The 14,582-nt window shown below is 56.3% G+C and overlaps 1 protein-coding gene across 1 annotated transcript in view; it reads left to right on the top strand.

The window, feature by feature from the left end:
- Positions 1-3,182: 3,182 nt before the first annotated feature.
- The window catches only part of CEBPZ (CCAAT enhancer binding protein zeta), a 37,496-nt gene continuing 26,096 nt past the window's right edge, over positions 3,183-14,582 (top strand). The window contains exons 1-6 of the mRNA XM_032964057.2: positions 3,183-3,382; positions 5,170-6,827; positions 7,530-7,761; positions 8,394-8,616; positions 8,864-8,952; positions 9,878-9,931. Coding sequence (XP_032819948.1) covers positions 3,245-3,382; positions 5,170-6,827; positions 7,530-7,761; positions 8,394-8,616; positions 8,864-8,952; positions 9,878-9,931 — 2,394 coding nt within the window. The 5' untranslated portion in view covers positions 3,183-3,244. The remainder of the gene's footprint in view (positions 3,383-5,169; positions 6,828-7,529; positions 7,762-8,393; positions 8,617-8,863; positions 8,953-9,877; positions 9,932-14,582) is intronic.

A 14,582-nucleotide genomic window follows, 5' to 3' on the forward strand; every position in this document is an offset into this window, starting at 1 on the left:
GAAGAGCTGTTCGCGAGCACCTCTGCGCGTGTATGTATATTGAACTTCTTTCCCACCTGATGAAGGCCTCAACGGCACACGACAAGGTAGGTGGCCAATACCACACCCGGCAACCGTTCTCTCCCGAGTGCTGGTGCTTAGAGACGGCACCAAGGTACTCATTGAAGGCTGAGTCGACCTAGAGGAGGTTCAGGACCGGTTCAAATATTCGCCACTGTCATTGGTCGTGAGCGGAAATCGAGCTCGGGTCGCCAGGGTCATAGGGCAATGCCCTCACCGCTCCAGAAAACCGCTCCATCCAGTACTCGCACCCCAGCAACAGCAGCCTTGATTCATCTACTGCTGGATGGAGGCTCCCCTCACTCCCCTCCCCAAGCCTGCGCGACGCAACGAGCCGACTCGATCCTGCTGCGCGTAGTCGTGGCGGCCAAAGGCCTTGGCCACGTCCCCTCCTTTCGGACGCCACTCCGCCTCTCCGTCTCGACTGGCGTCCTTTATTAGACAGCGGAGGGCCGGAAACCCGCGGCTCCGGAGCTGTGTGGCTCTTCAAGGGCTGCTGCTTCGTGACGTCGGCTATCAAGGACCCCCACGGTTCATTTGCGGCCCTTGAAATATTGAGGATTTCTTTTTTTCTCCAGCGAATTCGAAATAAAAGGCTCTCCTCGCTATTTTGGTTGTCGACCCGTGTTCGATAGGGGACGTCAATGTGATGTGTTTAACTTGCAGGACCGGACCCCCCCCATCCCCTCGTGCCCCCCCGCCTTCCTCTATGCCATCTGGTTCTCACTCAGGCACCCCACCCACCCTTGCCCCCCCCACCAACCCCACCCCCCCCAAATAAAACCACAACATTCTCTCGAGAGAAATCTGCGCAGTGTAAACACGAAGTGGCGAGGCAAGGCGGTGGCGGTGGTGAGGAATCTTAAGCCCCCCTGGCTTTGAAGCCCAGAGCACGTGGCGGTGCGCGCCGGAGCCATTTGCCCGCGTGGGGACGTAAATTGTCTGCCTGCCCCCCCCCGCCACCACCCCGTGCGTGTTGCGCGTGAGAACGAACGCGCCAAGCCGGATCGAGACTGTGTTTTTTTTTTATAGAGAGAACGAGGCGCGTGGTGGCCACTACGAACCCACGAGTCGTGATGGACCTACTACTTATCTCATGCTATATTTATAGAGAGTGAGAGAGACAGAGAGCACCTTCGCATCTCTATAGCCGAAATTAAAAGCGGTCGCAAAAATATAAAATCGAGTGATTTAGATGTCAGGGTGGGGGGGGGGGGGCAGTGCGAGGGCCGAGGAATGAGAGACCGTAACAAAGGGCACGTGGAGGGGGGTCACGGAATGGCTCTGGGGGAGGGACGGCATTGAGTGGAGGGGTGACGGGGGGGTGTAGAAGAGGTGAGGCTTGAAGAGAGGAACGGAAGGAGGTGAAGGAGGTGGTTGGTGAAGGGCGCGGTAGATACAATTAGCACTCACTCGCCGCCTAATGTTAGTCGTGCGTGGGATTTAAATTACTACGCCTGGGTTCGTAGCGCAGTGCGCTAACCACTACGTCACTATTCCCCCGCCATTGAGTGTATCGCGGTGATATGTTGATGCATACTGTGCAGTAAATCTTCTCGATTATAGCGTTTCTCAAAGAGTCACATTGTTTGAGAACATTTCTAAAGTTGTAGACGCAGTAACATTACAGAATGCAGACCATTTCATAGTACAATGAGTTACAGAGCATTTAAGGACCGAGCGAGTCCGGAGTCTCAAGGCGCATTCTAAAGAGGCAACTGCCTGCCTTGTGATGTTTGGAAAGCGTCCTTAACATCCCTAAAATACACTCCAAGCCATGCACGCGTATACATGAAGAGTCAATCCACTGCTGGATGAGGGCCTCCCCACGCCGTGCAGGCCATTTGGGGGGGGGGGGGGGGTTATTTGACCATACTTCACCACACTGGTCAGTACGGGTCGGTGAAGGTTGGGGAGTGCAGAACAGCAATTGACTTTGTACTAAAGTTCAACCTCAGGCCTTGCTGCTGAGTCACCCTTTGTGCCGCACAGGGGCAGCTGCCACCGGGGGTGCCCTTTCAAATGGAAGTCGCCGCTTATCGCCACGGTGGCGAGATGTTAACTGGCCTCGCCTGGTATACGGGGGATCGTGGGTTCGATCCCGACCCTGATGCCTGCTGTATATTTGGAGTTTGCGTGTTTCTCTCCCTGTGGTCGCGTCGATTTTACTCCGGGTCCTCCGGTTTTCTCTCTCTCTGCATTTAGAACCAACGTCACGCGTTTAGAGCATTTGGCTGCTTTAAATGTCCACGTGATGAGAAGCCATTTCGTTGAGCTATCATTTGTGGCCAGGTCGCTTCTGAAATAAGTAATATTTCAAAAGACTTATTTTTTAAAACACGCTTTAATGAAACGTACTAGTAATGGAAAAACTCCACGACTCCAGCAAGTGGCCCCGAAGCTTGCCATAACGTAACGTAAGGGACCGTGGTGATTTACAGCCAACGTCAGTTGACCGTGGACAATTAGACCCAAGCCGAAACATAACATATAAAACAGAATTTAAAAAAAATATATTTTATTTTTAATGATATAATATAGTATTGTCATCAGTATGACATAAGCATACCAAGTTTGCAGTTGATACCACATTGGGAAGTGGGTTAAAATTTAGTTACAAGATTTGAGAATACAATAACATAGTGAGTTAATAAAAAGCGTGTAATCATAAAATAATAAAAATACCTACGTAGCAGCTGAGTGGGCCTGACCTGGTAAAATAAAAATAGTTAAATCGTTATTTTGCGTTAAAGTACTCTGAGATGTCCCGGTTTAATGGGGCGCTCTCTCCAAAACAAATCACTATCATCCGTTTATCCAGCAGTGGATTGACCATGGCTGATGATTAACAAAAAAATCCTCAACACGTTCGTCAGTAACTGTGTCGCGTAAAAAAAAATCTAATAGGCGACGTTTCGGGCAATATGCTTTCTTCAGAGCACGTTTTATATATATTTTACTTTTAAGGCCATAGTGTTGTTATTAACGAATGCGTTTAACTTTCTTCGTTCACTGTGCTTGTGCACCGCTGCCAACGAGCGTTACAAAAAAATCAATATTCTAATTCTGATCAATGATCATTAAAGGTTCAGTGTAAAATGTGAAGTCCACACGTGGGTGGGGGAGCACGTGACTGGCCCGCCGCCCCACGTGACCTCGCCTCCCCACGTAACCCCCTGCAGCAATGGCGGCGCGCAAGGGACACCACGCTGACCGTTCGCAGGCCGGGTCCGCGGAGCCTCGCGTTCCGGCAGAGAGCGATGGAAACGCGGAGGAGGGAGACTTCAACCTCAACGATGTCATGCGACTCGGCGGGAAGAAGGTGACGTTAAATAAAAAAGAACTTTCAAAAACAAAAAAACACGACCTAGGCCTAGACACCGTAAGGGAGGGGAGCCTCGGCTATGCCTGGCTCGGCTACCCGGGAGAGGTGAGGGGAGGCCGGGGAGGCGAGGCGACGAGAGGCTCCTCCCCCCCGCGGTGCTTCCGAAGATTTTGTGTGAACCGCGTGGTTGTGTGGGTGGAACAATGTCCGTAGAGTAGGTGGCGTTCGTTTGCTTTTGGCGTGCTGGTTAATATTTAATATCCGTCTCATTCTACACGTTCCGTAGTCTCCGAATTTTCCACCTGTATTTTAATGCACAACATAGCGGGAGGAGTGCGTCTTATGTATGTGTATAATCAGACACAAAATCATAGACACAAAGTAATCGTTTGCGTCGTTGTGGAGAATATAAATAACATATAAGCAGACACGTCTCATTAATTTAACTGTCTATAATAAAAAAATAACTAGATTTTATATACTGTACAACTATTAAGTTCTTCTGAGAGTGTGAATAATTTTAGCAGCAGTGATTCAGTAGAAGCAAGCTCCACAGCGGTTTCTACACTCGGGTGTCTCATCAGCAGAGTATATGGGGTGCTGCTTATGTTCCGGAGCGTTTTTATAGTCTGGCGAATGCGGTAATAGTTTAGACTCCAAACAATGATGCGGTATGGCGTCCGCATGCCTGTGATCCAACGCTGTGGAGACAACGGTTGGCGCATCACGCACAATTGTGAACCTCCCAGAAGGGAGGTTCAGTTAGTGTGTTCGTCAACCCGTCTGTGCAGTTTTATTCTCCCACGCGTTTGTCCCACTCATGAGGGGTCCGCTGTCCTTACCAACCTTCTGCATACTTCCCTGTCTTGCTCCATCTCTCTTTCCGCTCCTCGGACCACCGTGTCCGATGGCACCACATCGCCCCCCCACCCTCTTCTTCTGCCATCCTCTTGATCTCTTTCCTTCCACTTGCATCACTTGCACCTTCTGACCCACATCATTTTCCTGTTGTCTCTCCACGTGACTGAACCACACCAGCCTTTTCTCTCTCACCTCTGTGATTTCTATCACCTTGAGTCTTCCCCTCGCTTCATTTCTCACCCAGTTTTTCCTTGTTAAACCCACATCCACCGCAACACAGCTTCATCTCTGTGACTGCCACAGCTTGCATCCTCACTCTTTCTTGTGCCCCAGCACTTGGCCCCAACAAACCGCGCCGTGCAGTTTTCTCTCGCACGCAAAACACTGTTCAAGAAAAATGGGCCAAACATACCAATGCAGGGGCCTCGTGAAAATTCGTCTTGAGGCTCAGTGGGCTGTTGTTTAGAGTTGGCTGAACTGAACATGTTTCATGCATTTTATCCGAGGTTGGTAAGCTGCGATTCACGTCGTAAATCACGTGTCACGTCGTAAATCACGTGTTCATATAAGAGAAGTTTGTTGCACTTTTATACACCCATTTTCAGCTATACCAGACGATTGCAATTTATCTCGGGTTTTTTTGCATTTAATTATTGTCACTCAAGACACTGCAGAAACGGTGGGCATATATTGGCTTCTTAGAGAGAAAGAGATTAATCAGTCCTGTATGTTGTGCACTGTGTTCACTTGACCCAGTAAGCCACTATCCATTCACCAGTGTTCAAACATAACAATTTCTTTCAACGAATCGTGACCATGAAGTGCTGCAATTCGCCCAGTCACTGCGAGTGTGAATCGTTGCACCCACGCTTTATGCTGTGGCGTTAATCTCTGCATCGTGCCTGTTTTGTTGACCCCGGCAGGATGACTACATCATGCTGGCGGCGTTGGACGATGGCATAGAGCTCGTGGATGGAGGGAAGAACCAGGGCATCGATGATCTGGAGGAAGGAGAGCTCCGCACCTTCATCCAGTCGCTCGGCTTCAACAAGCACGAACATCGAATGGACGAGACCCCCGAGGAGGAGCAAGAAGAGGAGGGGGGGCGGCCTCCGGAAGAGGGAGACGCCGTCCGGAAGCGAGGCAAAGCTGGCGCCACCAAGGAGCTCAAGAAGGAGAAGGTGGACAAGAAGAGTAAGAAAACTGAGAAGGTGAAGACGAAAGAAGAGAAGGTGAAGACGAAAGAAGAGAAGGTGAAGGCGAAAGGAGAGAAGGTTAAGGACCGTGCGGTTACCCGTTTGGGCAAAACGGCTGAGGCAAAAGCGCCAGCCAAGAAAAGGGATGGGGCTCGCGAACCGCTGCAGCTGAACGAGGTGTCAAGCAGCACGCACGCTGCCGCTGGCGGCAGGAAGGGCAAGCAGGCGGACGCGCTTGCGTTCACCCCGCGCCAGCATTTGCTCATTAAGCCCGGCGGGAAATGGCATGACATGGAGTACACGAGCGAGACGAACGCCGCCGAGCAGGACGAGGAGCTGGTGCGGCGCCACCTGGAGCTCGCCGAGAAGCTGCTGGACCATGAAGTGGAGCTGTACCGCACGCGGCGCGAGAACCAGAAGGGCGGCAGCTCGTCGTGGATGAAGACGGTGGCGAGCGCCGGCACGCTCGCCGACCGTATGGCGGCGGCGACCATCCTGGTGCAGGACGCGCCCGTGCACAACCTGAGCTGCATCGAGACGGTGCTGTCGCTGGCACGCACCAAGGGCAGCCGGCGCCCCAGCCTCATGGCCGTCGACACGCTCAAGGAGCTGCTCGTCTCGGACCTGCTGCCCGACGGGCGCAAGCTCCGCAACTTCTCGCAGCGGCCCTTCGACCGCCTCGACGAGCTGAGCAGCGGCAACAAGGACGCGCGCGATCGCCGCCTCGTCCTCTGGCTGTACGAGCACCGGCTGAAGCGGCAGGTGGCCGAGCTGGCGCAGACGCTGGACCTGCTGTCGCACGACACGGTGGAGGCGACGAAGCTGCGCGCGGTGGGCGCGGCGCACGAGCTGCTGGGCAGCAAGCCCGAGCAGGAGAAGGCGATGCTCACGCTGCTCACCAACAAGCTGGGCGACCCGGCGCACAAGGTGGCGTCGCGAGCCGCCTACCTCCTGGAGGGGCTGCTGGCGCGCCACCCCAACATGAACGGCGTTGTCTGCCGCGAGGTGGAGCGGCTGCTCCACCGGCCTAACGTGGGCGCCAAGGCGCAGTACTACGGCGTGTGCTTCCTCAACCAGGTGGCGCTGAGCCACGATGAGGGCGCCCTCGCCGCCAGGCTCGTGGGCGTCTACTTCTCGTTCTTCCGCTCGTTCGTGAAGAAGGGCGAGGTGGACTCGCGCATGCTGGGCGCGCTGCTGAGCGGCGTGAACCGCGCCTACCCCTACGCCGAGCTGGCCGACGGGGCGCTGAGCGAGCAGCTGAACACGCTGTTTCGCGTTGCGCAGGTCTCCGCGTTCAACACCGGCGTGCAGGCGCTCATGCTGCTCTTCCAGGTGATGGACTCGCAGCAGGCGCTCTCCGACCGCTACTACTCGGCGCTCTACAGGTTCGTCCGCGCGATCGCGCTGCGTCGTCACGCCGTTTGCCGGTGCTGCGAACTCCGCTTTTAAATGAGCAAATTAAAAAAATATGTACGCGTATTTTTATCTTACACGTTTTTTATTCCAGTTGCGCTGTTGGCATCGCGCGATGTGCAGGCATGTTAAGCGTGACGCCGCGAGACGGCGGATACGTTTGGATCCCTCGTGGGGTGGTGTGCGTTTAGAAATGCGCGTTGGGAGTATTTGGCTGCTGTACATTTCCACGTCGTAAGTCACTTTGTTGAATCTAGATTTGAAGTTTTCGTGACTGCAGGGATCCATACTCAGCAATTGTTTCTTGCTGTGGTTGTCCCACCTGATGACGGGCGCTTGCGTTTTAATTTATTTTATTTTATGCCTACGTGACTTTACCGAAAGAACCAAAGAGTATGGATTACTTTGTTGAGCTCTCATTTGAAAAAAGAGCTATCTAGCTCAGTGGAAATCACAACTACTTCTTACGATCCCTTCAATGGTTCTCCGGTCCACACTCCAGGGGGCAGCACCCTCCCACGCGCTCCGCTCCAGAGAGCGTAACCGTGAAGCCGATCGCCGCCCCTGCGACGTCCACTGCCCTCGCCCCCCCCCTCGCCCTTGTCCGCACCCCCCCGCCCCCTCCTCCACCCTCCACTCAAACCCCCCCCCCCCCGCCCCCCGTCCCCTCGCAGGAAGCTGCTGGACCCAGGCCTGTCGTCGTCGTCCAAGCCCAGCATGTTCCTGAACCTGCTGTACAAGTCGCTGAAGGCCGACGTGGTGGCGCGCCGCGTCAAGGCGTTCGTCAAGCGCCTGCTGCAGGTGGCGTGCGCCCAGAGCGCCGCGTTCGTGTGCGCCGCGCTGCTGCTCGTCTCCGAGGTGCTGCGCATGCGCCCCGAGCTGCGCTCCATCCTGGACACGCGCGCGGTGAGGAAGGAGGCTTGACGCACGTACGCACCCACGCACGCACGCACCCACGCACGCACGCACCCACGCACCCACGCACCCACGCACGCACGCACGCACGCACGCGGCCGCGCGCTTTACGCGCGCAACTATAGAACGACGGAGGAAAAACCAGCGGGTCGCTTCGTCAAGTGACCGATGGCGCCGTTGGCGGTGGAGGAGGGAGGGAGGGAGGGAAGGAAGGCCAAGTGGGTTTGGGTTTTGCTGTAAAATTCCCGATCGTATTCGGACACTCGAGCCAGACGCTCGAGCCGGCTTGACGCGAACCCGAACCGCACAGCCAATCAGCAGCCAGCGATAATGAGACTCATGTCTGGATAGCCAACCAACCGCAAGTACTAGCTACTAGTACTTGCACACATCCGAACCAACGAGGCAACCACTCGCAGTAATCACACCCTTAACACTAGGTATCCAGCCAACCATTATTACTAGCAATTCCCTCAACTAGCTAGCCGGCTAGCTGGCTAGCCAGCCATAGCTCTAACCAACTAGCCACCCAGCCACGGGTACAAGCACTGTCAGCGACTGTTACCACAGCGAGTCGGGGGGGGGGGGGGTCGGGCGGGTTGATTGGCTTCCAACAATCGCAGGACTCCGACGACGAGGAGCACTTTGAGGACGCGGCGGAGGAGGACGAGGACGAGGTGGACGGGAAGGAGCGAGCGAAGGGGGCGAGCGGCGCGTTCTCAAAGCCCGGGGTCACGGAGTCGAACCCGGAGGCTGTGGCGCAGGGCGAGGACGGGAAGAGCGCAGCGCCCGCTCGCGCTGGCTCGTCCGCACGCGCCTCCTGGGTTCACCATCGCAACCGGGAGGGTGAGTGTGGAGTCATCGGCGGAGTCATTGGCGTCGTTCTCGGCATCGTCGGCGTCGTTCTCGGCATCGTCGGCGTCGTCATCAGCATCGTCGTCATCAGCATCGTTATCAGCATCGTCGTCGGCGTCGGCATTATTGACGTCCTCAAATTCGCCGTCGTCACTTTTTCTTGCAGGGAGAGGTGCTCGCCAGCTCTTGACCTCTCTTCTTGTGTCCGTGTCTCCCTGTGTCTCGCGTGCGGGAGCAGGAGACCGCACGGGCGGCGTGTACGACCCGACGCACAGGAACCCCCTCTACTGCTCCGCCGACAAAGCGTCGCTCTGGGAGCTGCGTCTGGTGAGCCACGCCGCGGCCCAAACCGGCACCCTGTAACCCCGTGGCGCGCTGTCGAGGCATGCCTCTTGTGAAAGTCTGTCGACGTGGTGCCGGTATCCCTGGCTCGCTAGAAGGCAGTGCAGAAAGTGGGATCATCGCCATCCATTTCCAGCCGTACCGGGGATCGGGTGTTAATATTAAACTAAACTCTTTATTTTACCTAGTAAGGTCCCACCGAGCTATGCTGCTCTTTTTCAGAAGCGACCTGGCGATCACCAATGATTGCTCAACGAAGTGGCTCGTCATCACGTGGACATTGATAGGAGCCAATTACTCTATAAACGCACGTTGATTCTACATGTGGAGGGAAAAACCCGAGTACCCGGAGAAAAATACACGTTGAGAGAGACACGCAAACTCTACATATATAGGCGTCGGGGTCGGGATCGAACCCACGACCTCCTGTATATTAGGCGACGTAGTTAACATCTCCCCACCGTGGCACACATACGCTAGCAGAAGAAATGGCTGGAAACATTTATTAAAAACCAAACATTTTTGCAGGACACCCCTGCGAAAAAACAAAAATTTCCTACTCGTGGCTCTCCTGGATAGATAAAAAAAAAACCCTTACAAATTCCATCGAACCGCACAGCGACCGAGGACGGAAGGAGCCGGCTTCACGGTTTCCTTACGTGGCCAGCGACGGTGAATGATGGTGGTGACCACCCGAATCGACTGGGGGGCTATCGAGCAATCCACTCGTCGTGGCCGTCTCGGGCCACGTTCGCGACGCCTTTGGGTGTCATCTTTTATTTGAGCTCCGCGCGCATGAGAAACGACGGTAAGCACCCACCCCATGCCCCCCGCCCCCTTGCACTCAGTTGTTGGTGATTAACGTCGTTGTTGTTGTTGTTTTTTTGTATGTTGGTGTTTGTTGTTGCAGCTTGCCAACCACTATCACCCATCTGCAGCCTTGTTCGCCAACACCATCCTCCAGGTACAGACATCTCGCGAGCACCATCCTGCCCTACCTGTGTGTGAGTGTGTATAGTGGGGAGCGGTGGTGTAGCGGTTAGCGCGCTGCGCTACGAACCTGGCGACCCGGGTTCGATTCCCGCTCATGGCCAACACCCAGTGACGATTATCTGAAAAGGTCCTGGGGCTCCCCTAGGTCGACTCAGCTTTCAATGATTACCTGGTGCGGTGTGTAAACATCGCCACTGGGGAGGCAAAGGAAGGCCGGGCATGGTGTTGGCACCCCCCCCCCCCCCATGTGCCGTGCCAGCCTTCATAGGTGCTCGCTGACAGCACTTTCTTCTGTAGTCTGTTAAGGCTATGTGGGGGATCTTGACTTAAAGCTTTCGTGACTGCAGGAATTCATCTTCTTTGAGTCTTTCGGTAAAGTCACGTAGATAGGTTCAAAGAAAATAACAAAAAACTACGACGTTTCGATCGCAACACAAGCGGTCTTTTATATATACACCCACACACACACACGCGCAGTGGAAGTGGGAGAGTCAGCCATAGGCATCCGGCAAACGGGGGTGGGGGGCGGGGGAGAGAAAGTAAAACAAACAAAACCACAAAACTCTCCGGGGTCGGAGGTCGTGGGGTCGTCTCGAGGTCGCCGTTCCTGCGCGCGCGTTCACGTGGCCCCAGCCGATGCGCCAACCGCGGTGCCGGGGCGAAGCCGCTCGCTCCCAACGCGCTGGCGCGCGGGGCCGGCGCTAGCTCGCGGGGTCAGCGATGCCGGGTCAGCGCCGGGGGAGTGCGGCGCTCGCCGGACTGCAAGGCAAACGCTGGCAGCTTGAGCTCAATCCCGCGTCCGTCGCTATCGCCCTCGGGCAGGGCCCGCGTCCGACGGTCGTCGCCTCGGCCGTCGATCCTCGTCCCGTTGCTGTCGGCTCTCGTTTTGTTGTACCTGGCCATCAACGTCGGGTGCAGAATTTGGCGAGTCGTTGCCGTAAAGCGGCTGGGAGGATGTATCGCCAAAGCGGTCCGCCCCCCACCTTGCGGTACGGACGTATGCGTGCTGAACTTCTTTGGCACCGTGCATAGCCAACCGTTGCGAATCGGTGGTGCGAAACCAAAGGTGCCGCGGTGTCGCCAAACCACTGTTCACGCGTCACGCCGACAACAGGTCTTCTCACCGCACGGACAAAATAAGGAATCTAGGTTTATTTATGCATATATATTTTTATTTTCAATGTGAATCCTAACGGATCGTCGCCACGCGTCCCATCGCGACGGAAGAACCGCGCTCCACGCTCGCAACGATCGCGGCTCCGGCCCCCACGCTTGTTTGGTCCCAAAAAAAAAATAACAAAATTCTTTCCACCGCTACTGCTGCTGCTGCTTGCTCCTGAAGGAATGGAAACGATCCCCCCCCCCCCCTCCCCCCTCTGCTACCCCCCCCCCCCCCCCCACACCGCCCAGCCGTCGCGGCCCAATTAATGACGCCGGAGTTATGTTGTAACGAGCGGCGTAGCGCGGCGCTGGTGCCGCGTGAGATGAGAACGCGCTGATGGACGCGCCGAGAGTGCCGCGCATGCCTCCGAGCGCCCTGTTATGGAAAGCGCCCAGCGCGGTTATTCCTTAGCTTTGTGCGTGTGTGCGCGCGTGAACTCGTGTGAGTGTGTGCGTGCGTGCGAGTGAGCGATTGTATGTGCTCGCTAACAGCACTTGCCCCAACAGTCTCTATGGGGGATCTTTATCTTTGTGCGTGCAAATCGGTCCAGAGAGGGCTGTGGTGTGAGGAGCGGTGGTGCAGTGGTTAGCGCACTGCGCTACAAACTCAACGACCCGAGTTCACGATCAATATAACAGTCACGAATATCTGAACCAGTCCCGGGCCTCCCCTAGGTCGACTCAGCCTCCAATGTGTAATTGGTGCGGTGTGTAAACATCGCCATACAGGAGACAAAGCGACCGGAGGCGGCGCTGGCCACCCACCCCCTCGTGTGAAGTGCCGAGCTTCATAGGTGCTGCTCGCTAACAGCGCTTGCCCCAACAATCTGTTCAGGCTATACGGGGGATCGTTGTCTTTGATTGTGCGTGCAAGGACGAGTGTGCGTGTGTGCGCAGTGCGCCACGAACCCCGGGGTCGATTCTATCCCAAATAAATAGCAGCACCGGGGAGACGGGGTGGTCGGGCGTGGTACCGGCCACCCCCCACCCCCTTGTGCACCGGTCTGGCCTTAATAGGTGCTCGCTCACGGCTCTTGCCCCACCGGTCAGTAGAGGGCACGGGGGGGGGGGGCCCGTCTCCGTGTCGCGTCTGCGCGATCTTCCCTCCTCCATGCCCCGACTCCCACCGCTGCCTCTTCCCGTGCTCGTGAGCAACCGGAGGCGGCCTCGGCACGGCCACGTCGGCCTCGCTCGCCGTGGCCGGATTCTACGCATGTACGTGTACGTTGAACTTCTTTCGCAATGGTACGTAGCCGACCGTGCTAATCGGAGGTGCCGGGGGGGGGGGGGTGGGAAGGACGACAAACTAAATCCAGAAAGCTACTGGCGGCGAGCGACGTGATCGAGCGAGCGATTCTGGCAAGGGGCGAAACCCGGCGCACGTGTTAAAGAAGAAATAAGAATCCCACGCGAAAGACTTGGGAGTCGCCCGCGGCCGATCGCGCCTTTCCCGAGCAAATGTTTCCCGTCGGCGTTTTTTGGAGCCGAAAGGAATCCCAAGCTGCCGACCGGGCCCGCTTCGCCTTAATAGTTTGTTGAAACGGCTCAGTGCCGAGTGTTGTTATCAAATTGGACTTTGCGAGGATTGATGGCGTTCCCGCAAATCGGCCGCGATGACATTCCGCGCCGCGCTCTGTGTTTCCAGATATCGCCGGGCGTTATTACGTGAATTATATCAATTTCGCATCAGCGAAATGTCAGCCCCTCGCTCCCTCTTCTCCCTCCGCCTGTAATTAGGCGGGGAGAGCAGCGCTGGCTCTGCCGCCGCCGCCGCCGTTCGTTAGCGACGATCAAATATCATTTATATAACGGATGACATTAACATTCCTTTAATAACTGGCCCGGGGATTAGGTATGTAATATTGGTCGCGTAATTGCATTCCATTAGAGGGAGCTCGGGGTAGAGAGGGTGGTGGTGGGGGAGGGGGGGGCGGCGGTGGGCGGCGGTGGGGGGGGGGGAGCGCCCTGCGCGGCGCTGTGCGGTGGAGAGCGAGCGGGCGGGCGGGCGGGCGGGCGGGCGGCATGCTCGGCAACGCCGATCGCCCCGTCGCCGGCCGTGCCCGGCGACGGGGCGACGCCGCGGGTGGTCTCCACGGTTACTAAGGCGCCGTTCGTTCGCTCGCTCACTCGCTCGCTCGTTGGCTCGTCCATTCATTCGATCGATCGTGTTTTGTTCGTGATACGCGCGTTTGTAACCGCCGTTAGAGGAGGTGGGGGGGACGGGGGGGGGGGGGACAGGGGCGGGGGGCTCAATTCGGGAAGAAGTTCTTGCGACCGCGCTCAATTGACTCGCACGGGTTACGCCTTGCGTGGTGCTGTATGCGGCTGGCCGCTTGGACGTTCCGGGCTGTTGGGCGGCCCCCCCCCCGTGCCTGGTTGGCCCTGCTGGGCTCCCTGCGCTCTCAAGACTCCCTCGCCATAAACTCACTCCCGACAGCGCCTCGAAAAATATGTTTGTTCGTAAAGTACGAACAAAAACTCCACCACGTATGGGGTTGGTGTTGCGTTGCAGGATTTGTACCTTGGGTGAGGTGCGCTTTGGCAGCCCGAGGGATTTTTTCACTTGATTTTATTTTTTAAACAAAAGCTCAAGTAAATTTTGGGGTTTTCTCGCCGCCCGCTGTTACGATTCCTCGTAACAAAGGCAAAGGTCTCCCATAGAGCCTGAACAGACTTTTGGGGCAAGTGCTGTTAGCGAGTAGCGCCTTTGAAAGCTGGCACGGTGCCCGAGCACCTTTGTCTCCCTGGTGGCGATGTTTACACACCGCTCCAGCCACTCATTTGAGGCTGCGTCGACCTCGGGGTGGGGGGGAGGCCCAGTCCCGGGTCAAATAATCGTCACTGGTGTGGTGTCTCTGCCGGCTCGCCAGGAGACGGCAGTGGAGCAAGTGGACAAATCGCCGTCTGTTACCGTCTGTACGGGGATAGAGCGTTGCTCCATCGCGCCCGGCGTGGGTTTTCTCTTGCGAGCTCTGGTTTCCTCCCGCATGCAAAATGAACGCAACTCATCATTAATTGGCCAAAAGAACCTCTCGTGTGAATCAAAACCCAGCGGCGGTGGCAGCAGCGGCGGCAGCGGGACCCTCGTGAACACGAGTCATCCGTCTCGTGGATAAATCACAAAAAGTATTGTTGTTGTTTGGAATCGAACCGGCGACCTCCGGATCGCAAGTCCGGCACGCTGCTGACCCTCACTCCGCCGTGGCCGCTCCTGGTTTCACGCGCACCGTGCGTGATGCACGATGTGTGATGCACGATGTGTGATGCACGATGTGTGATGCACGATGTGTGATGCACGATGCGTGATGGCGTGATGCGACGCGGTGCGATGCCACGCGCGATCCGATGCGCGATGAGAGATGCGACGCACGATGTGTGATGTGACGCGCGGTGTGTGATGCGATTTGATGTCTGATGTGATGCGTGATGTGATGTCTGATGCGATGCGTGATGTGATGTCT

This window comes from Petromyzon marinus, chromosome 31, assembly GCF_048934315.1.
Source record: "Petromyzon marinus isolate PM22_M1 ecotype Great Lakes invasive population chromosome 31, UKy_Petmar_22M1.pri1.0, whole genome shotgun sequence".
Lineage (NCBI taxonomy): Eukaryota > Metazoa > Chordata > Hyperoartia > Petromyzontiformes > Petromyzontidae > Petromyzon > Petromyzon marinus.